The 21,859-nt window shown below is 24.7% G+C and overlaps 1 protein-coding gene across 2 annotated transcripts in view; it reads left to right on the top strand.

The window, feature by feature from the left end:
* Positions 1-21,859, top strand: part of LOC132920321 (voltage-dependent T-type calcium channel subunit alpha-1H) — a 236,979-nt gene that overhangs the window by 70,946 nt on the left and 144,174 nt on the right. For both annotated transcript variants that reach the window (XM_060982614.1, XM_060982615.1), the window contains exon 6: positions 7,726-7,897. In XM_060982614.1, the coding sequence (XP_060838597.1) occupies positions 7,726-7,897 (172 nt within the window). The remainder of the gene's footprint in view (positions 1-7,725; positions 7,898-21,859) is intronic.

Here is a 21,859-nt window from a genome sequence, read left to right as displayed (position 1 = left end):
TTGAACTTTTGCGTTTTTCATGTAAATTGTATGTAAATTCTAATTTATTATATTATGTTAAAATTAAAAATATTGACATAATTAATGTTTTTGATTAAAATAAAACTGTTATCAATATAAAGAATTAATATCAATATATATATATATATATATATATCAATTTAGATTATGGAATGAAAGCTGAGATGGTGATATTTATCAAATAACTTGTAGAAAAACAGTTTGGATTAATTAAAACACTGTGTATACGATTATACGAGCATACAATTTATTTTATAACATTATTTTATTACATTTTATACAGCAATTATATTATGTTTTTGATTTTTTTTTTTTTTTTAATAAAATCATTAACTTTTGAGTAAGTACTTATTAAAATATTTGACATTTTATTTAATATATTAAAGATATTATTATAATTGTATTTATTTTTATAAAATACACGTTATCAACAACATAAAACTTAATACATATTTATATGATCATTTTAATAAGAATATAATATATACCATTAGCGTAAAAATTATAATATATTTAAAATAAATGGAAAAATTGTATATACTCGTAATATTGAGTAGCGGTTTCAGAGTCTTGTGATAGTAGTTTACACAGATCGTAAAGAAGATTGAGATCGTCTCTAATCTCTCGAATTTAATATAAAGTTTGTTACTAAATAATACATTTTCAAAATAATTAATTCTTTATTATTTTCATGAATAATTTAAAACCCTACACAGAGGTTAGTGAAGAAACACTCGGTACTACGTACAAGTTTCGTAAATTGTTTCCTCTATGTAATAATATATGGTAAACATATAGGCAACATCGATACTTTATTGTGCTAAGGAACAATGTCATTATAATAACCCATTCACTATGAACCTACATTATTGTGTAGTTAGTAGTTAAATTACTTTATTATTATCTACCGGATATTATATTCGTTTTATACCAATCATTGTGTAAGTTAATAATATTAATGATTAGTAGTTCAAGTGTAAACTATAAACAAACAAATAACATACAGGTACTACAGAATTTATCGATTAGTTTTTAAAAGGTCACAATATTATTTTATTTAAATATGAAATAATATGTAAAATCATGAAATATGTAGTAGCACTTTGGAAACAAAAAGCAAACTTAAAATATATATATATATAAATATATCTTATTCAGTTTTAATTATAAACATTTACAAAACGCTTAACCAAATATTTGTGTTGGTATATTTTCAATTACTATAGAAATAAAAACAAAGACCAAGATTTGGAAAAATATTAATAGGTTTATACAAATATGCAGATTACAATACTACATTTTCGAGGCAATCCCGTAACCAGATCAATTCTTCAGAGGTGGGAGGGGGGGAATCGAGTTGTAAGAGAGCAAATATATCAATCATTTCGAAAATTGCCGTCTTCCGATAAAATGCTAGGTTGGGGGGGGGGCTCAACCCCTTTTGTACCCCGTGGCTACAGGCCTGTATCTAGGTACTATAAAATCATATTCTGGTTAAGCACTGAAAATTAATTTTTATAATGTAAGAATATAATTAAATATATATTCAATTGCTAATTAAAAGATATCAATCAAATAAAAATTATCCATCGTCATAATATTTTATTTTAGAATATTTTAAATTTTTATTAAAACAACGTCAAGTGGTGTAAATATTTCATAATACTAATAATTACTGGGGCAAGTTCATGACGACCATTTTACTTTCCGGAGATTTGTGATTTAGGTGATATATATATTTATTTAAGCATATAGGTATGACTTTGAAATTTAATAGCTTTTTCTTTGTCTACTAGAAAATAATCTTCAGTGTTTTCAATATAGTTTGAAATCATCTATTTTGGAGGTCAGAAATTTTATATGCAGCAGTTGTGTCGTCTAAAACTTTTTGGTAAACTCAAACTTAATGTTATCTAAAATGGTTTACAACATATCATATTATAGATAGGAATTGGTTAGCTTCATTATACGTATACAATTTCACATTTAAGGGCAATCTTTTAGCCATTAATATATCAAACATTAAACGACTGTTAATATAATTGAGTAAGTAGTTTTCCAATAAATAATAACAAAAATATATTAAACCTGATCACAATTAATATTTACAAATTAGAATAATCCACAGGGGTTAAGAATTATGATGAACGTTATAAAGTTTTAAATAGATTGAAAAAAGTTGTGTAACATAATATAATGATCACGTTAAATCTTACTACTTAATGGTGTGATATTATATTTGTTGGTGCTGTGCGTATAAGAAATGATACAATGTGCCATATTCAGCTTGTTTAATTGAACCAGCAGACAACATAAGAACCAGACCTAATTCACTAAAAGCGCTTAGGTAGGTATGTAGAAAATAAACGACTGAGTCTCAAAAGTAGACTTAGGAAAAGGACATAATCAATTACCGTAAGAAATATGTTCAACGGCGTTTAGTGGTGTGTACTACATATTATTTATTTCACGCCGTATGTTCATTTCGAGTAAAGTACTGTCGAAAAAGTGTAACTGTACAAAACGACGAAAAAACCTGAAAAACGCTTTTGGGAATATGAGTGGTTGAAAATTGAAATAATAGTGGTCATTTCCAACTATTAAATTAAAAAAAAAAAAAAAAAAACTGATTAAAACCAATTTAGTATTTTTTATATATTATTTACTAAATCGTATCTATATGTTTTTTCTTTGTTATTGTTATTATTTAAGATGTTAATAATTGGTATTATATAATATTATAAATCAAATTGTATCTTAAAGTGAAGTTTTTATAAAGAATAATGATAAGAAAGTCCACCTTAAACTATTTTAGCCACCAATACACAATATATTATTCAGTATACGGTTGAGTTGGCTTACGTAGTTACGTCTATTATAATATAACGATGATGAAAATTCTTATACGATATAATTAATAGTAATTTGTAAAGTATCATAAATTATTTTATGGGTTCCTACGCTAACACTTTATAGACTTAACCTACAACAGTGTAACGGATCATAAATCTCAAGTAATTTTTTTTTTTGAACGACTTGAATTCGATTACTAAATGGTGTCTTCCTACAGACTGACTTTCTGAACAATTTCCTTTCCGGACAACCCGTAGAAGTTGTTAAAACTTAAAATTCCACGGAACAGCATTGTCAGTTATCTGTCTATGTTAGCTTCTCTAACAACATTTTAAAGTATTTTCAGTTGCATTTATAACACACAATTTAACTCAACAGTCGTATTCGTGGTATTGTATAGGTATAATATATAATATTCTAAAAGCAGTGCTAGAAATGTAAAAAGTTTATTGTGTATATTATTTCTGAACCTATGTAGTTATACCGTGATGGCAAACCACCGTCTAGAGTTAACGATATGGAACCACACAATATTTTATAAAAAACAAATGATTTGGAAGATTTAAAACACAAATATTTATTTAAATTTCATTTTTTTTTTCATCTGTAACAATAATTAGTACTTAGACATATAAGTTAATGAATAGCTCATCAACTCATACATTCTATATTATAATTTCTAGCATACTAATTAATAATTATTAAATTTAAAATAGAATGCATCGCTAAACTATATTTATGTCACTAAAAATATATTTGGTTTGGTTCGTTGAGAGTTTATCTGTTGTGATTAAAGTATTGTAATTTGTCACGTGGTTTAGGATATAGGTACTTTCATATTATGATATTGTAATCACGATAATAAAAATTGAAAATGTTAAGTTCTGTTTCATCTGATTTATTATTAGTCATAATTTGTGAGATCACGGATAGCATAGTGGCATAGTCCACGATAGTTCACAGTTCGTATTCCGTATTCGTATAGGTAGTAGGAGGTACAAATTAAACTACAAAGATTACCTTTGGTCGAACGATAACGATTTATAACTTGAACTACGGGTCTTTGCAAATAATAATTGTGTTCTAATAAATTCCTCACAGCCGTAATAACCTTTGGGACTAACATCTGAAAACCTCAAACCACTCAAATTTGAGCAGCTATAACTCGCGAATGGTTAAATGAAAAATAATAATTTAAACGTTAGAATTCATAAAGAATATAGCCTACTACTTTATGACATTTTAAGTATAGGTTGCCATTTGAAAATAGAAAGTTATTATTAAGTACTGATTTCACTATTAAATATAAAGGTGAAAAAAATTAAAATATTATATAAAGTATACTAAAATAAAAGTACTAAATATTAAAAAAAAAAAAAAATTGAAACAATTCAACACTTTTTTTAAATAATCAATGAGTGTACAATGATAAAAGAATCATCCTGTATATAAAAAAATCTTAAAAACTAATATACCATTTTGTGGACTATAGAAAAAAGCTAAGTAATTTTCTCAACTATAAAGAAGAGTTTTGACGTACTTCGTCATTAAGGAGGCACTGTAAATTGCAATTAATGTGTTAAATTTAAATATTTTTAAATCCTTGAATGCAAAAAACGATTTTGAGAGGAGATCATAATATATCAGTTTCTATTTCTAGGAATATTTTATAATGTATATTATACAAAATGAATGGTAATTTATTTTCCTTTAATCAATAAATATGTTCAATCAGTATAATATTACAATAGTATGATAAATAATCAAAAATATTTCATTAAATATTATTGTTATTAACGTATAGATAAATACCATGTAGTATAGAACGGCGTAAATGGTTTCATGCTATAATTTTTTTTTAAATTAGTCATGATATTAAAATTATATATATTGTTCGTAGAAAATAATTATATACCTTAGTTGTTAAATGTTTTAAGTTCATATGATTTGTATACTCTGAATTAAAATCAATGGTTCTAAAACATGTTAAAATGTCCTAGCCATAATTTCCTCAAAACAATATCCCATTAAAAATTACAATCAATACTTATCGTAAATAAATATTATTTAACATATTTATGAACTAAATAATATTCTTAATTATTTAAATTATTTTCTGAGTAATTACATATATAATATGTAAATTATTTTCATCATTAAAAATATATTTATATAATGATATATTGTATAACTAATTATTTTAAACATTTTCCAAAAAAAAATAAAAAATAAAAATCAAAAACCCCATATTATAAAGTAACTAAAATAAAGTGAAATCGGTTAACTCACAATACATGTTGTCACTTACCATTATCAAACTAATGATTAACACACATCGCTTTAGAAACAATGTGATGATTAGTAATTCTAACCACAACTTTTATGATAGAGGTTAAAGTTTTGAATTAATAGTTACGAGGAATATTTTGGTTTTGGCATTTTTTAACTCGTCCCTAAAAGAGTCAATCACGTATTTAAATTATAACACAAAAATAGTTTGAAAATTAGATCATGTCCTACAAAATGTTAATATAAATATTCGGTGAAAATGTCAAGTCCTTACTATTATTTATTTTTGCTTTACAATAAATAATATAAAATTAAATTAATGTGTAAAATCTGGTGTTGCGTAAATATATTCGTTTTTGATACCATCCACGCGGAAGGTAAAATAATTTGATAAATTTAATACGTATAACATATGTATATACATGGTAAAGTATTCATTAAATTATTATTTTTATATTAACATATTGCATTTGAATTGATAATACTCTCATTTAATTCTTAATATTATGTATAATATAAATCCATTCAACCTATTTTTCAAGTCCCATTTGTATAAATTAATTAGTGTCCTCTGAACACAATACATAAAGATAATGTTAGACGATTCCATAATAAATCAGTAGGAAACTCAATCATCTGTGTTCATAATGGTTTCAAAGAATTTCGATATTCAGGCTTAAGTTTTAAACTCTACCGCCCTCAGTATGTATTTTGACATTTAAATATTTCATTTGAAGTTTTAGTATAATGGTTTCAGACTAAAATTAGCTGCAGCATAAACAGTGTTAAACCTTGTTGCTATGCTCACTGAAATTTAAGCATTGTACACGAACATCCCAGACGAGCTCTAACATTATATTAAAGAACTGCAGATGATGGCATTCTGTTGGACTTTATGCAGAAGGCGGAAATTATACGTAACAAAGACTGTTCCCATGGGCTGAAAGGGCTGAAGGTATCTCACTAATAAAACGTTATAATATTATAAAGGCAGTGCGTACAGTTTCGAGTTACACGAAGATGTTAGGAAATTATTGTATTGCATTATTCACAAGGTAGGCACTAATAATAATAATAATAATAATAATAATAATAAAAAAAATGAATGATTGATTATATAACCAACCGTTGGGCAATGATTAATATACGTTACGGTTTTGACATAATTTAAAAAAATATATATAATAACAAAATAGATTATATTATAATGTTATAGGAAAAATATGTTTGATTTAGGTACTTGGAACGAGTATTTAATCATATTATGTATCTGATTAATTTTTATTTCTCTATAGTAGTCAATAAGGTTTAATAAAATAATAAAACTGAACTATAATTATTTTAAAATATTATCGAAACTACTAAATCTTTACTTTAATCATAATATATTATACGATACTGAAACTGTTAAAGCTTCTAATTTTTAATAATGTTTGCTTAAAAATAAAACTATAATTTGTAATGCATAGACAGAGTTCTATTTTGTTATAACTGTTCCCTACACAATAACAGTATAATACGAGAGTTTTACAATGGAGGTTTGCACAATACATAGTTTTACTACTTCGCTAATCATTGCTTGTTTATTCATATTAGAAATTTCCATTGAAAATAATTTTAGTAAGTAATAGTGCAATTTTTCGAGTGTCTACGTTAAAATTTTTTTAAATTAAAGCGAATAAACAAAAATCACAATATGAATATTTGTGAACATATTCATTATCCAATGTTGTATTATAGATTTAAATATATAAAATATATTTGGTATCTACTACTACCTAATTTAACCTATGGTTATTTATTTTTGAATGACAACATATAAAAATAAATCGATTTTGTCGGAAACTGGTGTTGCGTACATTTTCTTGTTTTTCCGTAATTTGTTTTTATTTTTTCCCGATAATTTAGAAAAGTACTGGGAACTTTAATCTAAGTACAGACTAAATTTAATTTGTTACCAGAAACCACACTCAATATTGAAGATGGAATTATTTTTTGTAAATTGTGCGAGAATAAGTGTCTTTAGTGTTCAGACACAACAAACACAAATCATTATAAAAACTAACACATTCAACTCATCTCTGATCAACATCTAAATATTATTGATAATGATAAAACAACTTAAATTATGCATGTGGTTGTTATTTATTTTTTACAGTTTTTTATTTTTAATATTAAAAAATAAGTTTAGCGAAAATTAACCTTAATACATCAAAATTACATCGGTGATACGTTAGATTACAGACAAATGTTGTTATTTTTGTTGCGTAATGAATGAATAACTAATTAATATTACGAATTACTCATGAATAGTCATGACGTAATTTATCTAGAACAAATTTTATTTTAGGTATAACTTTTCTGTTAATTTTGGAATTGTCGATATTTTGGATTGATTTTCAATCACTGGCTTTAGATTTGAATAAAGTTTATGATTATGCTAATATCATAATATTCATCTATCGTAAATTAATTGATTTGAATAATAATATAATCTAATCGTAATGGTTATAAAATATAATATATCGAGTGTTTTGAAAACTTGCATTTACATTGTTACAGGTATGCGCATATTGGTCATGTTGCTTTTGGACACTTTGCCAATGTTGGGTAATGTGCTGCTGCTGTGTTTCTTCGTGTTCTTCATATTCGGTATCATTGGAGTGCAACTATGGGAAGGCATACTTCGACAAAGGTGTTTCTTGAAACCGCTACCAAATGTCACTTATCCCAAGTAAGAAAAACTATATATTATAATTATCTATTATAATGTATCTGTGAGATAACGCTCATATATATTTGTTTTATTATTAGTAATTAATTTAAATTATAATATATATAGATATGTAAGCAAGTGTCTGGTAATTCACATTTTTAAATTTATTTCACGATTAGAAATGTCACACCATGACTAAATCAATACAATATAATATACTAATACATTTATAACAAGTAATAATAATTATAAAATCTAAATTGAAAACATTTCGATTATATTTATAAATTAAAAATACAACTTTGACTTAAATAGTCCATCTGCAGTTTTTGTAAATTATCATTTTTTTTATTACATGAAATAATGTAGTGCTTTTCTACAAATATATATTTTTTTGATTATTTTTTGGAATTAAGGTAAGCTCTAAAATTATAATTCGATTGTATTATGTTAATAACTTAATATACATAGTACATTTTAAACATTACTATTTTTCGTTGTTAATTGTATTTGCTTCATGATTTAATTTATCACCAAACGTCCAAATGCATATAGTTCTATAAAGGAAAATAATTTAATATAACATACTTTTTTATTACCTATTTATTTGTTTTTTAATAAAAAAAAAAAAACTGTATACGGCGATAGAGAAAAAAAATGATCAATTTCACTATTACATAGAATATGGTAATAGAATGTAATCAGTGAATTTTCGAAACTTAAATAAATGTGTCCGCTAACTGGTTAGTATATATAGTAGAAAATATTATTCCGAAATCCATTACCTCTAAAGTTTTATGTAGGTAACAAATATTTACTGATGGCAGAGAGGTGAAAATATCGTTTCCGATTCCGGTGAATGACCCGTTTTTATGCTGATCGTATGAAGTTCAAATGATTTTAGTAGTTTAAAATATTGTAGGTACATTTAATGTTGAAAAAAAATCAAATTATTTGGGTAAGGAAAATATAATTTCAACGTAGCAAATACATATTTTTCAATATACAAGGCGGCTTTGATAAAAATGTATAAAAACAATTATTGAATGTGGAAATTGCATTACATAGCTAAAAATTAAAAATGAATGCAAATTGTTCGTATAACGTATTGAATATATCAAAACACAATTAGTAGTCACATATACGATTGTACCCAAGTTTCTAATAAAAGCCATTAAATTAAATTTATGCTCACATTTTTAATATTTATGCTAAATGAAACCGTTAATACGTTAGATACCTGAATTATTATAAGTACTTAAATAGAATTAATTTAAATTCATCATTATTAAGGTAGTAAGTATGGTTTTTTCTAAAACTTTAATTACTTCTTATCTATTAAATTATGTAATGTCCAGTGTGATAATACCACCTGTGACATCGCATTAAGAACTATCACATTTATTCACTGACACAGTAATGTTTAAATTATATCCTTTTAAAAAATTCATTTTTATACCTTCATGTCATCTTTTTTTCACCATTAAAGGACAAACATTTTTTTTTTAGGACCTAGTCACAAAATACAACTAACCCATTTCTCGCATTATTTTTTTTTTCAACTCGTTAAACAACACTTGACTTTAACTGCAAAAGTCGTATGCCACCGATTGTTTTTTGCCTGTTTCATTCGTTATATTTTACTGTACATAACAACTTTAAGTCCTCTATTTTTTTTTTTAAATTAAACTTTCCTTTGTATTCTGTATATATATAGAATATAAAATTGCTTTAACATTAATTTTTCACTTATTATTTAATCTTATTGATTTTACTTTACAATATAGTTTCAAACTTTTAAAGATTTATGTGGCATGCAGTCATCTTAAATTGAAACACTTAGAACATCGTATTAATTTTCATAAATAAGTCTTTTAAGTCATTAAATATTCATACTTTTACTTATGATGAATTCTAATTTTTGAAAGAGTTTAAAAAGGCGTTATAAAGTTAAACTAAATACTTTAAGAGTTTAAATTAAATACAAATAATAATATATTAAATACCTAAGCCTCAAATAAAATATTTAATTAAATATAATATTTTGTAGTTAAAAATACTTAGGTTATCTTTTGAATTAAACATATAATACATTTTAATAATAATAATTATTATTTTATTGAATTCGTTAATTTTAATCAGGAATCAAACTATAATATACGGATATTATATTCGATTTATATTACTATTGGATGTGTTAAGAGTCTAAATTCTAAGTTAATACATTTTCAAATAAAAATACATAAATATCATGATCAAACTGTCAATTTACAGATCACATTTAAAAACCATATTAACTTATAGCATTCGGCTATGTGGAAGTATCAAAAAACCGAATACAAATAAAATTTCCTCAAGATAACAATACACTTCATACTGATCCAAGAATAATGTCAGTAAATGACAAAGCTTAATTATTTTATAAAAGATTCTACAATGAACTACCTCAATATTCCAACCCCCTTACAAAACAATTATAGGGCTCTTTCATTTCGGTAAAGTGCCCCAAGCGCTTATAAAGACGTGCTAATAATATTGTTATCATTAAATTATTGAAATAATATAATAGTTAACAATATTAATTTTACTAAATAAATAATCAAAATATTTAGTGTGACCAATAATTAGCTTCATCAAATGGAACGAATCATATATTATATTTAATTACGTTTAATAAATTCACTTATATCTAAAAGCATTACAATATAACAAATATATTTAAATAACTACGTTTCATTAAAATGAACTTTAAACCAGATAAATGTACAATTTTAATTTAGGCTGATATCAGCTAGCTAGTTTGAACTAACTATAAAACAAGGTTTATCGAGGACTAAATTTCAATGTTATATTTCCAAAACCTCTTTTGTAAAAATATTCATCAAATATTTATGAAGTATGTTTTTCTTCGACTTTTTTTGTTCTATATTATATTTTCAAAAAATAAATTTAATCTTGATTTATTTATCTTAAAATTAATCATAGATCAATTATTACGCATTCTTTTAACTATAATGTACGAGTATTTCTAAGTGATCTTCACATTAATTTATTGTATTTAGGCTACCTCGCCACCTTTATAGGAAATATATTATTTTTGTATTATGTATTTGTGATTTGTTTTTAAATAGTTCATAATATTTTAATATATATTTATACTTAATTAATCGTTAAAATACAATGAGAGTTAAAAAGCTTTTTGGTAATATAAAGGTATTGTTCTGTTCAATTTAAATTACTTCATGTACAGCAGACTAAATTGCCTCGGTATCTAGTTCAGTCAACTTAATTTACAACGTAAACCAGACTTTTTTTTACTATACTGACGTTAAACTACTTGGTATACATTTTTGATTAACTTTTTTAACATTTTATAGAATATTGTTGATACATTTAATGATAATTGTTATTGTTCCACTCATCGAATCAAATTAAACTGTGAACCATTATTTAATATTATTGAAATAACCTATTATAACAAATAATGTATGCAAATTAGTAATTTGAGATTATAAACTAATTTAATAAATAAATTGTGACTTGATAATTTTGAAGTAGTTTGATTTCACTAATCAACTATTCAAGAAAGAATGAATAATTATTGTATGTTAATGTATGTTATAAATGTATGAAATAAAAAAAAAAATACACTATACTAAATTATGTCATATTGATATTTGATATATTTAAAAAAATCTAGTCGTTTATATATTATATATTTATAAAAACAAAATAAATAAATAGGAATTTAATACAATATACAGGTGAGTTATTAATAATCACTTATTTATGTAGAAAATATGATAGAATAGAAAGTGTATACTAGTATGAAGACAAAAATAAGATGGAATTAAAATATTTAAATGAAATATGATTATAAAATGAAGAAAGATTTGAACTTAAAACTTAACTATTTACTAAATAGTTATTAACTTAATATCAATAAATGACCATATTGAGATATTATATTATGTTTGTTTTTAACAGTCTGTAAACTAAATGTAATAAAACAAATATTTTGTATACATATTATATAATATTTAAATTTAGATTTATATTTGAAATTCCGCATGATAGGAAACTATGATTTATAACTGTATCACCTTGGCCTTTTAAATTTATAAAATACGGACTCGACTTTACTCGGGATACAAATAATTTATCTTTCTATCGTTTCACTTAAGTTTAAATATTTAATTTTATAATTTTCTACTTCTTAATTCTGGGTATATTTGATGTAAACCCGAAATATTTAACCTAACTAGACAGATCCAACTAATGCTTAATAGCCGAAGTAAATCAAATATTATCGTCTTTATGTGTTAACATTAAAAATATGTTCAGAATTAAAATTGTAAATCACAGATGTTATCATTGTAATTTTGTGTATGTAAGTACTTTATTTTTAGATTAAAGTTGAAAATAAGCTATAAAAACCCTCCAAGTCTCAAGGAATATAATATGTGGATTTAATTTTTATTGAAAACGATTAAGTATTTTTATATATTATACTATTAAAGATAGACAAATAATGATTATTACCTAACCTAACCTATAGGGATTATTATATATATAATATATTCGAATTAAAATGTAGTATTTTATTTTATAAAAATAATTGTGATAATACCTCTACAAAACAATATTAATATAATATATCCTATAATATTTTAATTCATTTTAAAACCATAAACCGTTTTAAAAACTTAAATTGCACGGTGAGAGCAATAATACATTGTCACTTCGAATACAATATAATATAAATAGTGATAGGTGCTATGTACTTTTTATCAAAATTTAAACGATTGATATTTATGGAAAAGCATAGAATTGCACAAAAAAAAATTGTTAATGTGAAATATGTTTATTATTTTATCATTAAACTTATTAATATTATTTTAGAATTTCATCTTATATAGAATAAAATAAAACATTTTCTGTACATATATAAAAAATATATGAGACTTCTGCTGGGTCAATTATAGTGGTTTAGATATTTTACAGTATTTTAAAAGCGTCCTTATCTTCTTTCTCTTAAATTATTCTTTGATAACATTTAATCATTTTCATAATATTTTTTTTCGACCACTTTTTTTAATACGAATTATTAAATATTTTAAAATTCTCACTTTTATAATATTAATATACATTTTTATTGAAATATGATGAATTAAATTATAAATCTACACCGGTTTTTTTTTTTTAATATTATTATTTTACTTCCCACAGCATAATAATATTATCTCATGTCTTTGATAAACCATAAACTCTGATTTATTTACTTAATATTTGAAGAATGATCATAAAAATTGACCAATAAACATACTAACGGATACTCAATACTGAGTCTAAAAATAACAATTACAAACATATTAATTTTAAACTAGTATTTTATTTTATCATTTAAAATTATTTCATTAATATATTTATTTTATAAATATACTTTATGAAATGAAATGACCTATTTTTAAACCTTTTTTTTAGTTCGTTTAAAATATATTCAACAAGAATCGTTTTATTTCTCCGATAAGAAATGTAATGTACTTTACTTTTCCATTTTTAAATTTAATATCGATCGCATAGTTTATTTATATTCTCATTTGACCGAATCTGATGAGTTTATCTTTTATATTTATACTTAAATTATATAAAAATATGTATACAATATATTATATTATTATTTTTGTTCAAAAAAAAAAAAATTATTATTGAAAGTAATATTATAATTTATTGCACAGAGAATGGTTTTGAATAAGTATTGAATTTCTGTAAAATTGATAATATTCATAACCAAAACAAATGCGTTTAAATGTTTGTCTTAAAATTGTAGACGTTGTCAAAATACGTAACTTTAAAAATATAGGTATCAAAAATACAATATATTATGTTTTAGTAAGCAGTGTTCTGTGTTCTTCGGAGAGTTAAAAATTCGATATATTACTATTATTATGTAATTAGGTATACAAACATACAGAATATACCAAAAAGAAAAATAATCATAATATTTATATAATATGTGATCGTTATGTGCGTTAAAAAAATAAAAATATAAAAGAGTTTTGGAAATTTCCCAATAACAACGTCCACAAAACGACATACGAAATACGTCGTATACGAAAAAAAATCTATGAAATAGCAAAATTCTACTTTATAAAGACATATTAATATTATGTAAAAGGAATATAGTATTTGTTTGAAACCATATACCGAGCAAAGATAAGTTTGACACAATAGCTGTGTCCCCTCTATTATAAGCAGTTTGCCACTGACAACCATGAAGTCGAGATTTTATAGTTTTCTCCCTGGCAACGAATGTAGGGAATGTTGTTCTTACTCCTTTTGACTTTGTAGGTACAAATTAATAACATATATAAAAGGCGATTTTTTTTTTAAGTTGAAGACATCAATTATATATTTTATTATTCGTCGCACAACAATTCTTTTCAGTATAAACTTATATAATATGAACCGTGTATAATGTTAATTATAATTGCATATTTACAAAGAAAGGATCAAAGATATAACTTGATTTGATTTTTTTTTTTATAATTAGTAACTTTAATAATCAAAGTGCAATTTATTGAGAACTGCATAAGACAAAATTTTAAAATAAAAAATATAAACTATCCAATTATTGAAATATTTAGTAAAATGCATCGTATAAAAGAATTATACAACATTTAATTTTTCCTAGCATTTAAACAAATCTATAACTTGCATATTATGTTCAATTGCGTTTATATTTTGTGACTTATTCTATAATAGATAGTTTATTCTACGATTATTGTTCATTCGCAAAGTAAAACTATAACAAGTATTCGAAGTTTGACGGTATTATTTTAATTATCTTAAAGTTGAACAAAATCGATCAGTTAAAAATGAAAATTGAGACATTTACCGGCAGTAGTCAGTTAATTTACCGGTGTTCGTTACTTTAACCCAACATAATATACATGTATAACTTATTGTGTAGGCAAGGAACGGATAACTTTCAATATACATTAGTTGTTAAGCTACGTATTTTAACTCTAATGGTATAGTATAGTAGGGTCTGTGTAATTACATTTATTATTAAAACGAAGTCGATTGAATCGAAACAATGATTTTATCAAAACCACCGAACTCGTGAATGATGTTTTTGACTTGTTTTGAGTTCAAATAATATAACAAGCGTAATCATAAATGAAATGAGTTTCGAATCATATACGTATTATAATAATATGAGGTATGCTGTTATAATTGTATTATAATTATAACTATTATTAACATGCTAATAAGTTTGTGATTGAAAGGTAATATTTATATTAAATAGATGATTTATTAGATGCTTATGTATTGTTTTATGCTCGTTATTTTTAAATAAATAACTAAGGAAATATTTATTAAGCAATTTAATATTTGTCGAAAAATATGTGATAACACATCGATTGAGTGAAATTTTAGTTTGTAGAGTGGTGAAATTTAGTAATTCATGGGGGTATTATAATGTACTTTTTAGATTTTATTATTATATGTTTAGTTTAGCGAGAAATAAATGATTATATATTTTTAGCTTCAGTGTACTCATATTGGGTGTACAGAATTTTTTTCAATACTAGAAAAACATAGATTGGTCAGGTATACCGAGGTTAGTCGTTTAAACTCAATATCCCCACAATAAAATGTATAACCGCAGTTATAACAACCGTGGTCAGTAAAAATATAATGATGCCAAAAAGTAATAGACACAAAGTGGTTTAATAATTAATAGTATTTTTTTATAAGCAGTATTCGATGATTAAATTTTGTTAGGTAAACGTAGTATATTATATTTTGATAAAAAATGAATTATAAAATATTATTAGTTTTAAAATTTAAAATTTAAAATTTAAAAACAATTATATGGTAAAAATAAAAATTATTACTAATATAATAATAAATTATTTTGTAATTTTGAAAACATTAAATTACAATCATAATGTAGCTAAATAGCCTATCCAAGACGCCGTGTGACCTTAATTATATTATTAAGAAAGCTGCTACATATTTTACACAGCATGGTATAAATTATGTGGAAGTATGTTGTACTTACATATATCAACTATAACTTTAAAATTTGAAAATATATTATTTTTAATTCGTCTACGCTTTTTTTTGTATGACTATATAATATAAGTTCTATTAAATTAATTTTAATTACTGTTAAAAGTTTCCAAGTCAATGAAAAATCGTGTCAAAGGAAGTTTTGTTTGTATATTAAAATCGTTTGTGATTTGTCATACTTCAACATTAAAAGAATTCATAGTTTGTGAAGAATATTCTTAAAAGGGTTGAAAGGATGTCAGTTTTTAATTATCGTGTTGAATGGTATCTCATTTTCTAATAAAATAAATATATTGGTGTTAGTGGAATTGGGGTTTTAGTTACCTATATGCTCTGACTGAACAATGTTTCTCTATCATAATATGTCAATATTTTATGAAATAAACTAATATTCTAATAACAAAATAATTAAGCTACTACATTACTTAAAATAGGGTCTTTCAATACTACATAGTCGGCAGTGTTTTAAAATATCATTAAATATACAATTGTCTAATATTTCAGTAATAATATTATTTTAAGAATTAGGTATAATAATAATATATACCTATAGATTAATTAAATAAGTTTATTTTCACAAATATTTACTATGTGATTTTTTTCTTTAGTAATATGATAAAAAATATTTATTATGTTTTAAATTCCCAAATCGTTTCTAAATTAACGTTTATCTTGTAACGGTATATAAAATAAAATTAACTAATGTATGTTTAACTTCCCTTAATTGTATTATCTAAAATAATAACTGTATATATAATGAAGGTTGTTACTATAAATACAATTTTATACTTGAAATAAGATCAATAGTACTATGTAATTAAAATTAGTGCGTATTTTCAAGTTTAATTATATATTATGTTAGTTATGTGACATTCAGATATGGAATGTATATTGCATCACAACATTATTGTGGTTGAAATTAAATTTAAGCTAATTTGAAAGTTATTGAAAACTTATACACGCAGCACTACAATTGTAGGTAACTGAGTATTCATTAATATAGGGTTTTCATTATTTATAATGCACATTGTGTATATTTTATGGTACATATGAATTCTTATCATCACCTTAATTTAAATTAAAAATATTTTAAGTACGAGTAGATACTTAAAATATTTTTACGAGAAGATACTTCAGTAATTTGCAGTATGTGTGTATTGCGGGAAAAAGGATTAATTTTGTTTTTTGTTTATCTCATTATCTGCATAGTAACTAATATTTAAATTATCATATTATTCGTCGTAATCATTAGGGTTGCGTAAACGGAACTAATTTATAGTAATTTTAAGGGTGAAAAAAAAATGTACCTTTTTTAATTTTAAACGCGTATAATCAACCCAAGAGTTACGGCCATGTGTAGATAGTTTTTTCGTGTAACTGAACGGATACTTGTTAGCTAGAAGATTGCTTCTCTTCGAAATAAAACGATTGTTTTTTTCCGCTTTAAATTATGAATGTTTCTTGCCAATTTATTGAACGGGAATTCACGAATTTTATTCCGATGCCGATGTCGGTTTGAAATGGCGGTGAGAATACTAAACAGATGCAATATGTGCCTGTTAGGACGTTGAGAATATTGTCAAAATATCATGTGTGTCATACATTTGAATATGAGAATACGCCGAGTGTTAAACCATTCCCTAGCTGTTTATGGTTCTACGTTGAAATTAATTTGAGACTCGCGGGATTTGACACGCAAAAACAGCGTTCACTGGTTATTTATTCCAAGGCGATACTGCTGTTGTACGTTTAACGGTCACTGCGTGAGAGATGGCAACGACAAAATGCTGTCGAGGATTTTATTTGTTTTATTTTATTTACTATTATTTATTTGGATAAACGTCTACGGTGCTCGAGTACAGTATGGTAATACAATCTTATCTTAACATAAATAAAAAAAAACTATTGAATTTATTAAAATAATACAAATAACAAGTGAACGGTGTTATAATTTATACATTAGGCATAGATTAACGCCACTGAGGCCATTAAAACATTAATTTGTGTTGATAGATTGATATTTGGATTTAATTTAAAATACAATTTACAATAAATATACAAATCTTTTATCATTTCGACGATTTATATCACTTTTAGGAACGCGATGTTTAGACACAGGCTATAACAGTTTTATTATAATACAACTTTTGTATCAAAGGTATACAATTAAATACAATTAAAGGTACACCCCTTTGATCTGAATTTATATTATTATATATATATATATGTGTGTGTGTGTGTGTGTGTGTGTGTGTGTGTGTGTGTGAGTGGGTGTGGGTGTATATATATATATACTCCGGTACACGCGAAAAAGCCACCAAAGCTCTTCGAAATCCGTTTTTAAAGTACCGACAACGATTACTTGTCAACGACTGGTGTTGTTAATGACGTCAGGGTTTGAATTATAAGATATTTTTCCCTCGTCGCTAATAATACTACACGCCGCACAGAAAAAAAAAATAAAACAGAAATTCATTCATTTATATGCATATGCATATTACTGGCATATTTTTTTTTTACTGAAGGTACACGATCTCAGCGCGCCTCTCCCTCTGCCATCCATTCTCAACCATCACAGTACTTAAACGGAGGTTTTTATAATAAATGTTTTACCGTGCGCGAGAACGTATTCTAAAGTATGCGGGAGCAAATCAGACAAAGAGTTATTTGAAATACACTAATAAAACAATATGGTTATTAGAACGGGCTGCTGTATTGTTGGAGAAATGTTAAATAACCGAGCGTTTGACATTCGGTTTCAGCATCGAAATAGACTGTAAATTGTGAGTTGAATGGCTATAGTCGTAGTTATTTTACGTCATCAGTCATATGAAACAAATATGAAAATTATGATTGAATGTTACTCAAATAAAAATACATTGTGTAACAGTATATACAGTATATTAATAAGAAAAAGATGTTGTGCAATAATTACTTTCTCGAATAAGATATTGTTTTAATTTTAAAAATTGGTATTAGAAAAAAATCCTCAAAAATAAAAAAAAACGTTAGACGATTGCGGTCTTAAAATATTTATTATATTAAAATAGTTAAAGCTGTTCTCGTGCGGTTCGTTAGCCGTTACACATTAAAATTAACTAGTTTTATTATCATTTCACTCGATGCTCCATGAAAACTTTGAATTTTAATATTTTTCTCATACTATACAACGTGCTACATAGCACTGTGCAGAACACTATGCATCTCGCTTTTTCAAATGTTATTCGTTACTGACCTTTAAATAATACGCTACGTAATGACGTTATCCGCAACAAAAAACGTGAATAAATAAATTACAAATCTTTTAAAGTCTGTGTTAGAGAATATTTCAACTACTTTTTGGTCCTCTATTTTAGACTTTGTTTTCATGAAAAATTGACTGAAAATACTTCTCTGGTCAGCACGACGAACGAAAAAAATATTTTACATAAAATATGCGTATATAAGAGATTTTTATATAAATGGTGACGGTGTCAGAGTAATGGGGTAATGGGTGTAGACATACATCGTCATCTAGTGCAGACCGATTTTTCAAGTGAAACGGAATTAAACAAATTCAGAGTAAGGAAATAAAATTCAAATATAACGCATACGTATTTTGCAAGAGGTCTATTATTCATGATGTGAGGTTGAGAAAATGTTTTTCCAGTCTGTCCCTCCGTACACAAAATATAAGAGCAAATAAATACCATATAATGACGTAGTAAATGTGTATGAAAAGTCAATTATTTGGGGCGCTGTGGCAGAAGAAACGTAGTACGTGTATAAGTCATTAAATGTCGACTAATGTGCACTTTTTTTGTAGCGTTCTTAATAACTATAAGCTTATGTAATCTGTGAGTCTGTGACATTAATATTTATGCATAACACACATAAACATATATACAACAGATTTATAGAAAAAACGGCTATCTATAGTTAATTTAATAATTTTGAGTTTAGTCTAGATGAATATAGAAGGATATAATTTTCTAATCTATATTTTAATTACCCGTTGCATCTTCTACAGTTAAATCTTTAAATAATTATTATTAATAAGACATTAGTCTAATATTAAATTAATAACTTTTAACAATAATTTAACAATATATCAAATATAAACAAATTTTCAAATATTATGAATGGCCAACTAAAAGTTTTTAGTGTTTTAACAAATATGGAAGAGAATATGTATAAATATTATAATAACTTGAAAAAGAATAAAAACGTTTGAAAGTTTCTAAAACCTTTTTTTTTTTAAATAATACAAATATTTTGAGAGATAATATAGCATACAATATTCACTTAAAAAAATACACTTTATGCGCCCCATGTTTATAATTAAAAGGATCACTACTTGTATGTACTCTAAAAATTCATGATTAGAGGACAATACTTTGCATTAAGTATGCATATAATATAATAACATATCTTATAATTGAATGCTAAAATGATTTAAATAACTATAATGTTAGTAAATTGTTACCTACTTAATATAAAATTGAAATAGACTATAAAAATTGTTTTTATTTTTTATAATGATAATTAATTAAATTTTTAATTAAAATTACGAAGTTTTTATGTTTAATACTATATCATATATCTCATATGAATAACAAAAAATTAGAAATTGTTGATATAATTTATACTTTGTATAGGTGTCTTAGTTTATGGACAATCATTATATAAATGCTGTAGTAACGCTACTGCTACTAGTAGCACTGCTGCTATATAACGCCAAAATTATAATAATAATTATATTATTTAATATTTATATTATTATTAAGTATTATTTTTTATACGTAATTGTATATAAAAATAAAATCAATGAGATTCGATAAATATTTTACAAACTATTTTTATCACTTATTATTAAATAGGTCTGATATCCAATAGAATAATAACAATAATATTTTCTAGAAATGAGTCGTTACTTCACCTGTCACTGAAGACAGTTGGTTTTACTGATGTTTGTATATTTTTATTTTGTTTAAATACTTTTGGACAATTTTTTTTCTCATTTTCATGTAAAAATGGTACGATTAAAGAAAAAAAAAATAATATTTTTGTTATTCAGTATTTCCTCGTGTAAAATCTTATCATTATGGCTAGTTCATTCTGATAATTTCTTCTTTTTTTTTAAGTGTTAATATTCGTTTTTATTTTCATTAATATTAATTCGTTTCAGTTATAATATTAATACGTGATATCAATGATAACCGATTATGAAAAAAAAAATTCTTTGGCCTCCTAATTCAATATCATCTTAATAAATTCCATAAACTAATATTTTCATACTGCTGTTATGATAATGTATTAATTATAATTTATAGAATATCCTATATTTTCAGTTAAAATTTTTAATTTCCTAATCAATAAAGTTGGTTATAGATCAAAAAAAAAAAAAAAAATGGTTGAAATACATTTTGTATTCTGTTTTTTCTCGTCAATATTACATTTTCGCAGTGAAGAAATCTTTTTTTGTATACAATTCTCGTGTTTACGCGCAACTCTCAAAACGGTATCGAACGAATCACAGGTCCTCAGGCTTTTTTCATCATTATTCAAGAACAGCTTAAAATATAGTACAATGATGCGTTTTGACATAGAATTATACGACGTTAACAGTGCACATAGCGTAATACCTATATTATGTAGTACACGCGATAAAGATTTTAAGCCACAGGAAAGTTGATGTCGTATTTAGACGTAATGCACATACATGACGTATAATAATAATAATAATAATAATAAAATACGTATATTGTACATCGATTTTCGAGTTATATCTTATAATACCACACGTGTGATTACGCACCGTGTAAGTGGAAGTCACGACGGCGATAGCACATATGTGTTGTGCGACTGCGTTTCTATTGTCTCGTGTATGAAGTAGGTCTTTTGTTTATTATTAATATT

Source organism: Rhopalosiphum padi, chromosome 2 (genome assembly GCF_020882245.1).
Source record: "Rhopalosiphum padi isolate XX-2018 chromosome 2, ASM2088224v1, whole genome shotgun sequence".
Lineage (NCBI taxonomy): Eukaryota > Metazoa > Arthropoda > Insecta > Hemiptera > Aphididae > Rhopalosiphum > Rhopalosiphum padi.
Note: the sequence above shows the minus strand (reverse complement) of the source record. Positions and strands in the feature narration are given on the sequence as shown.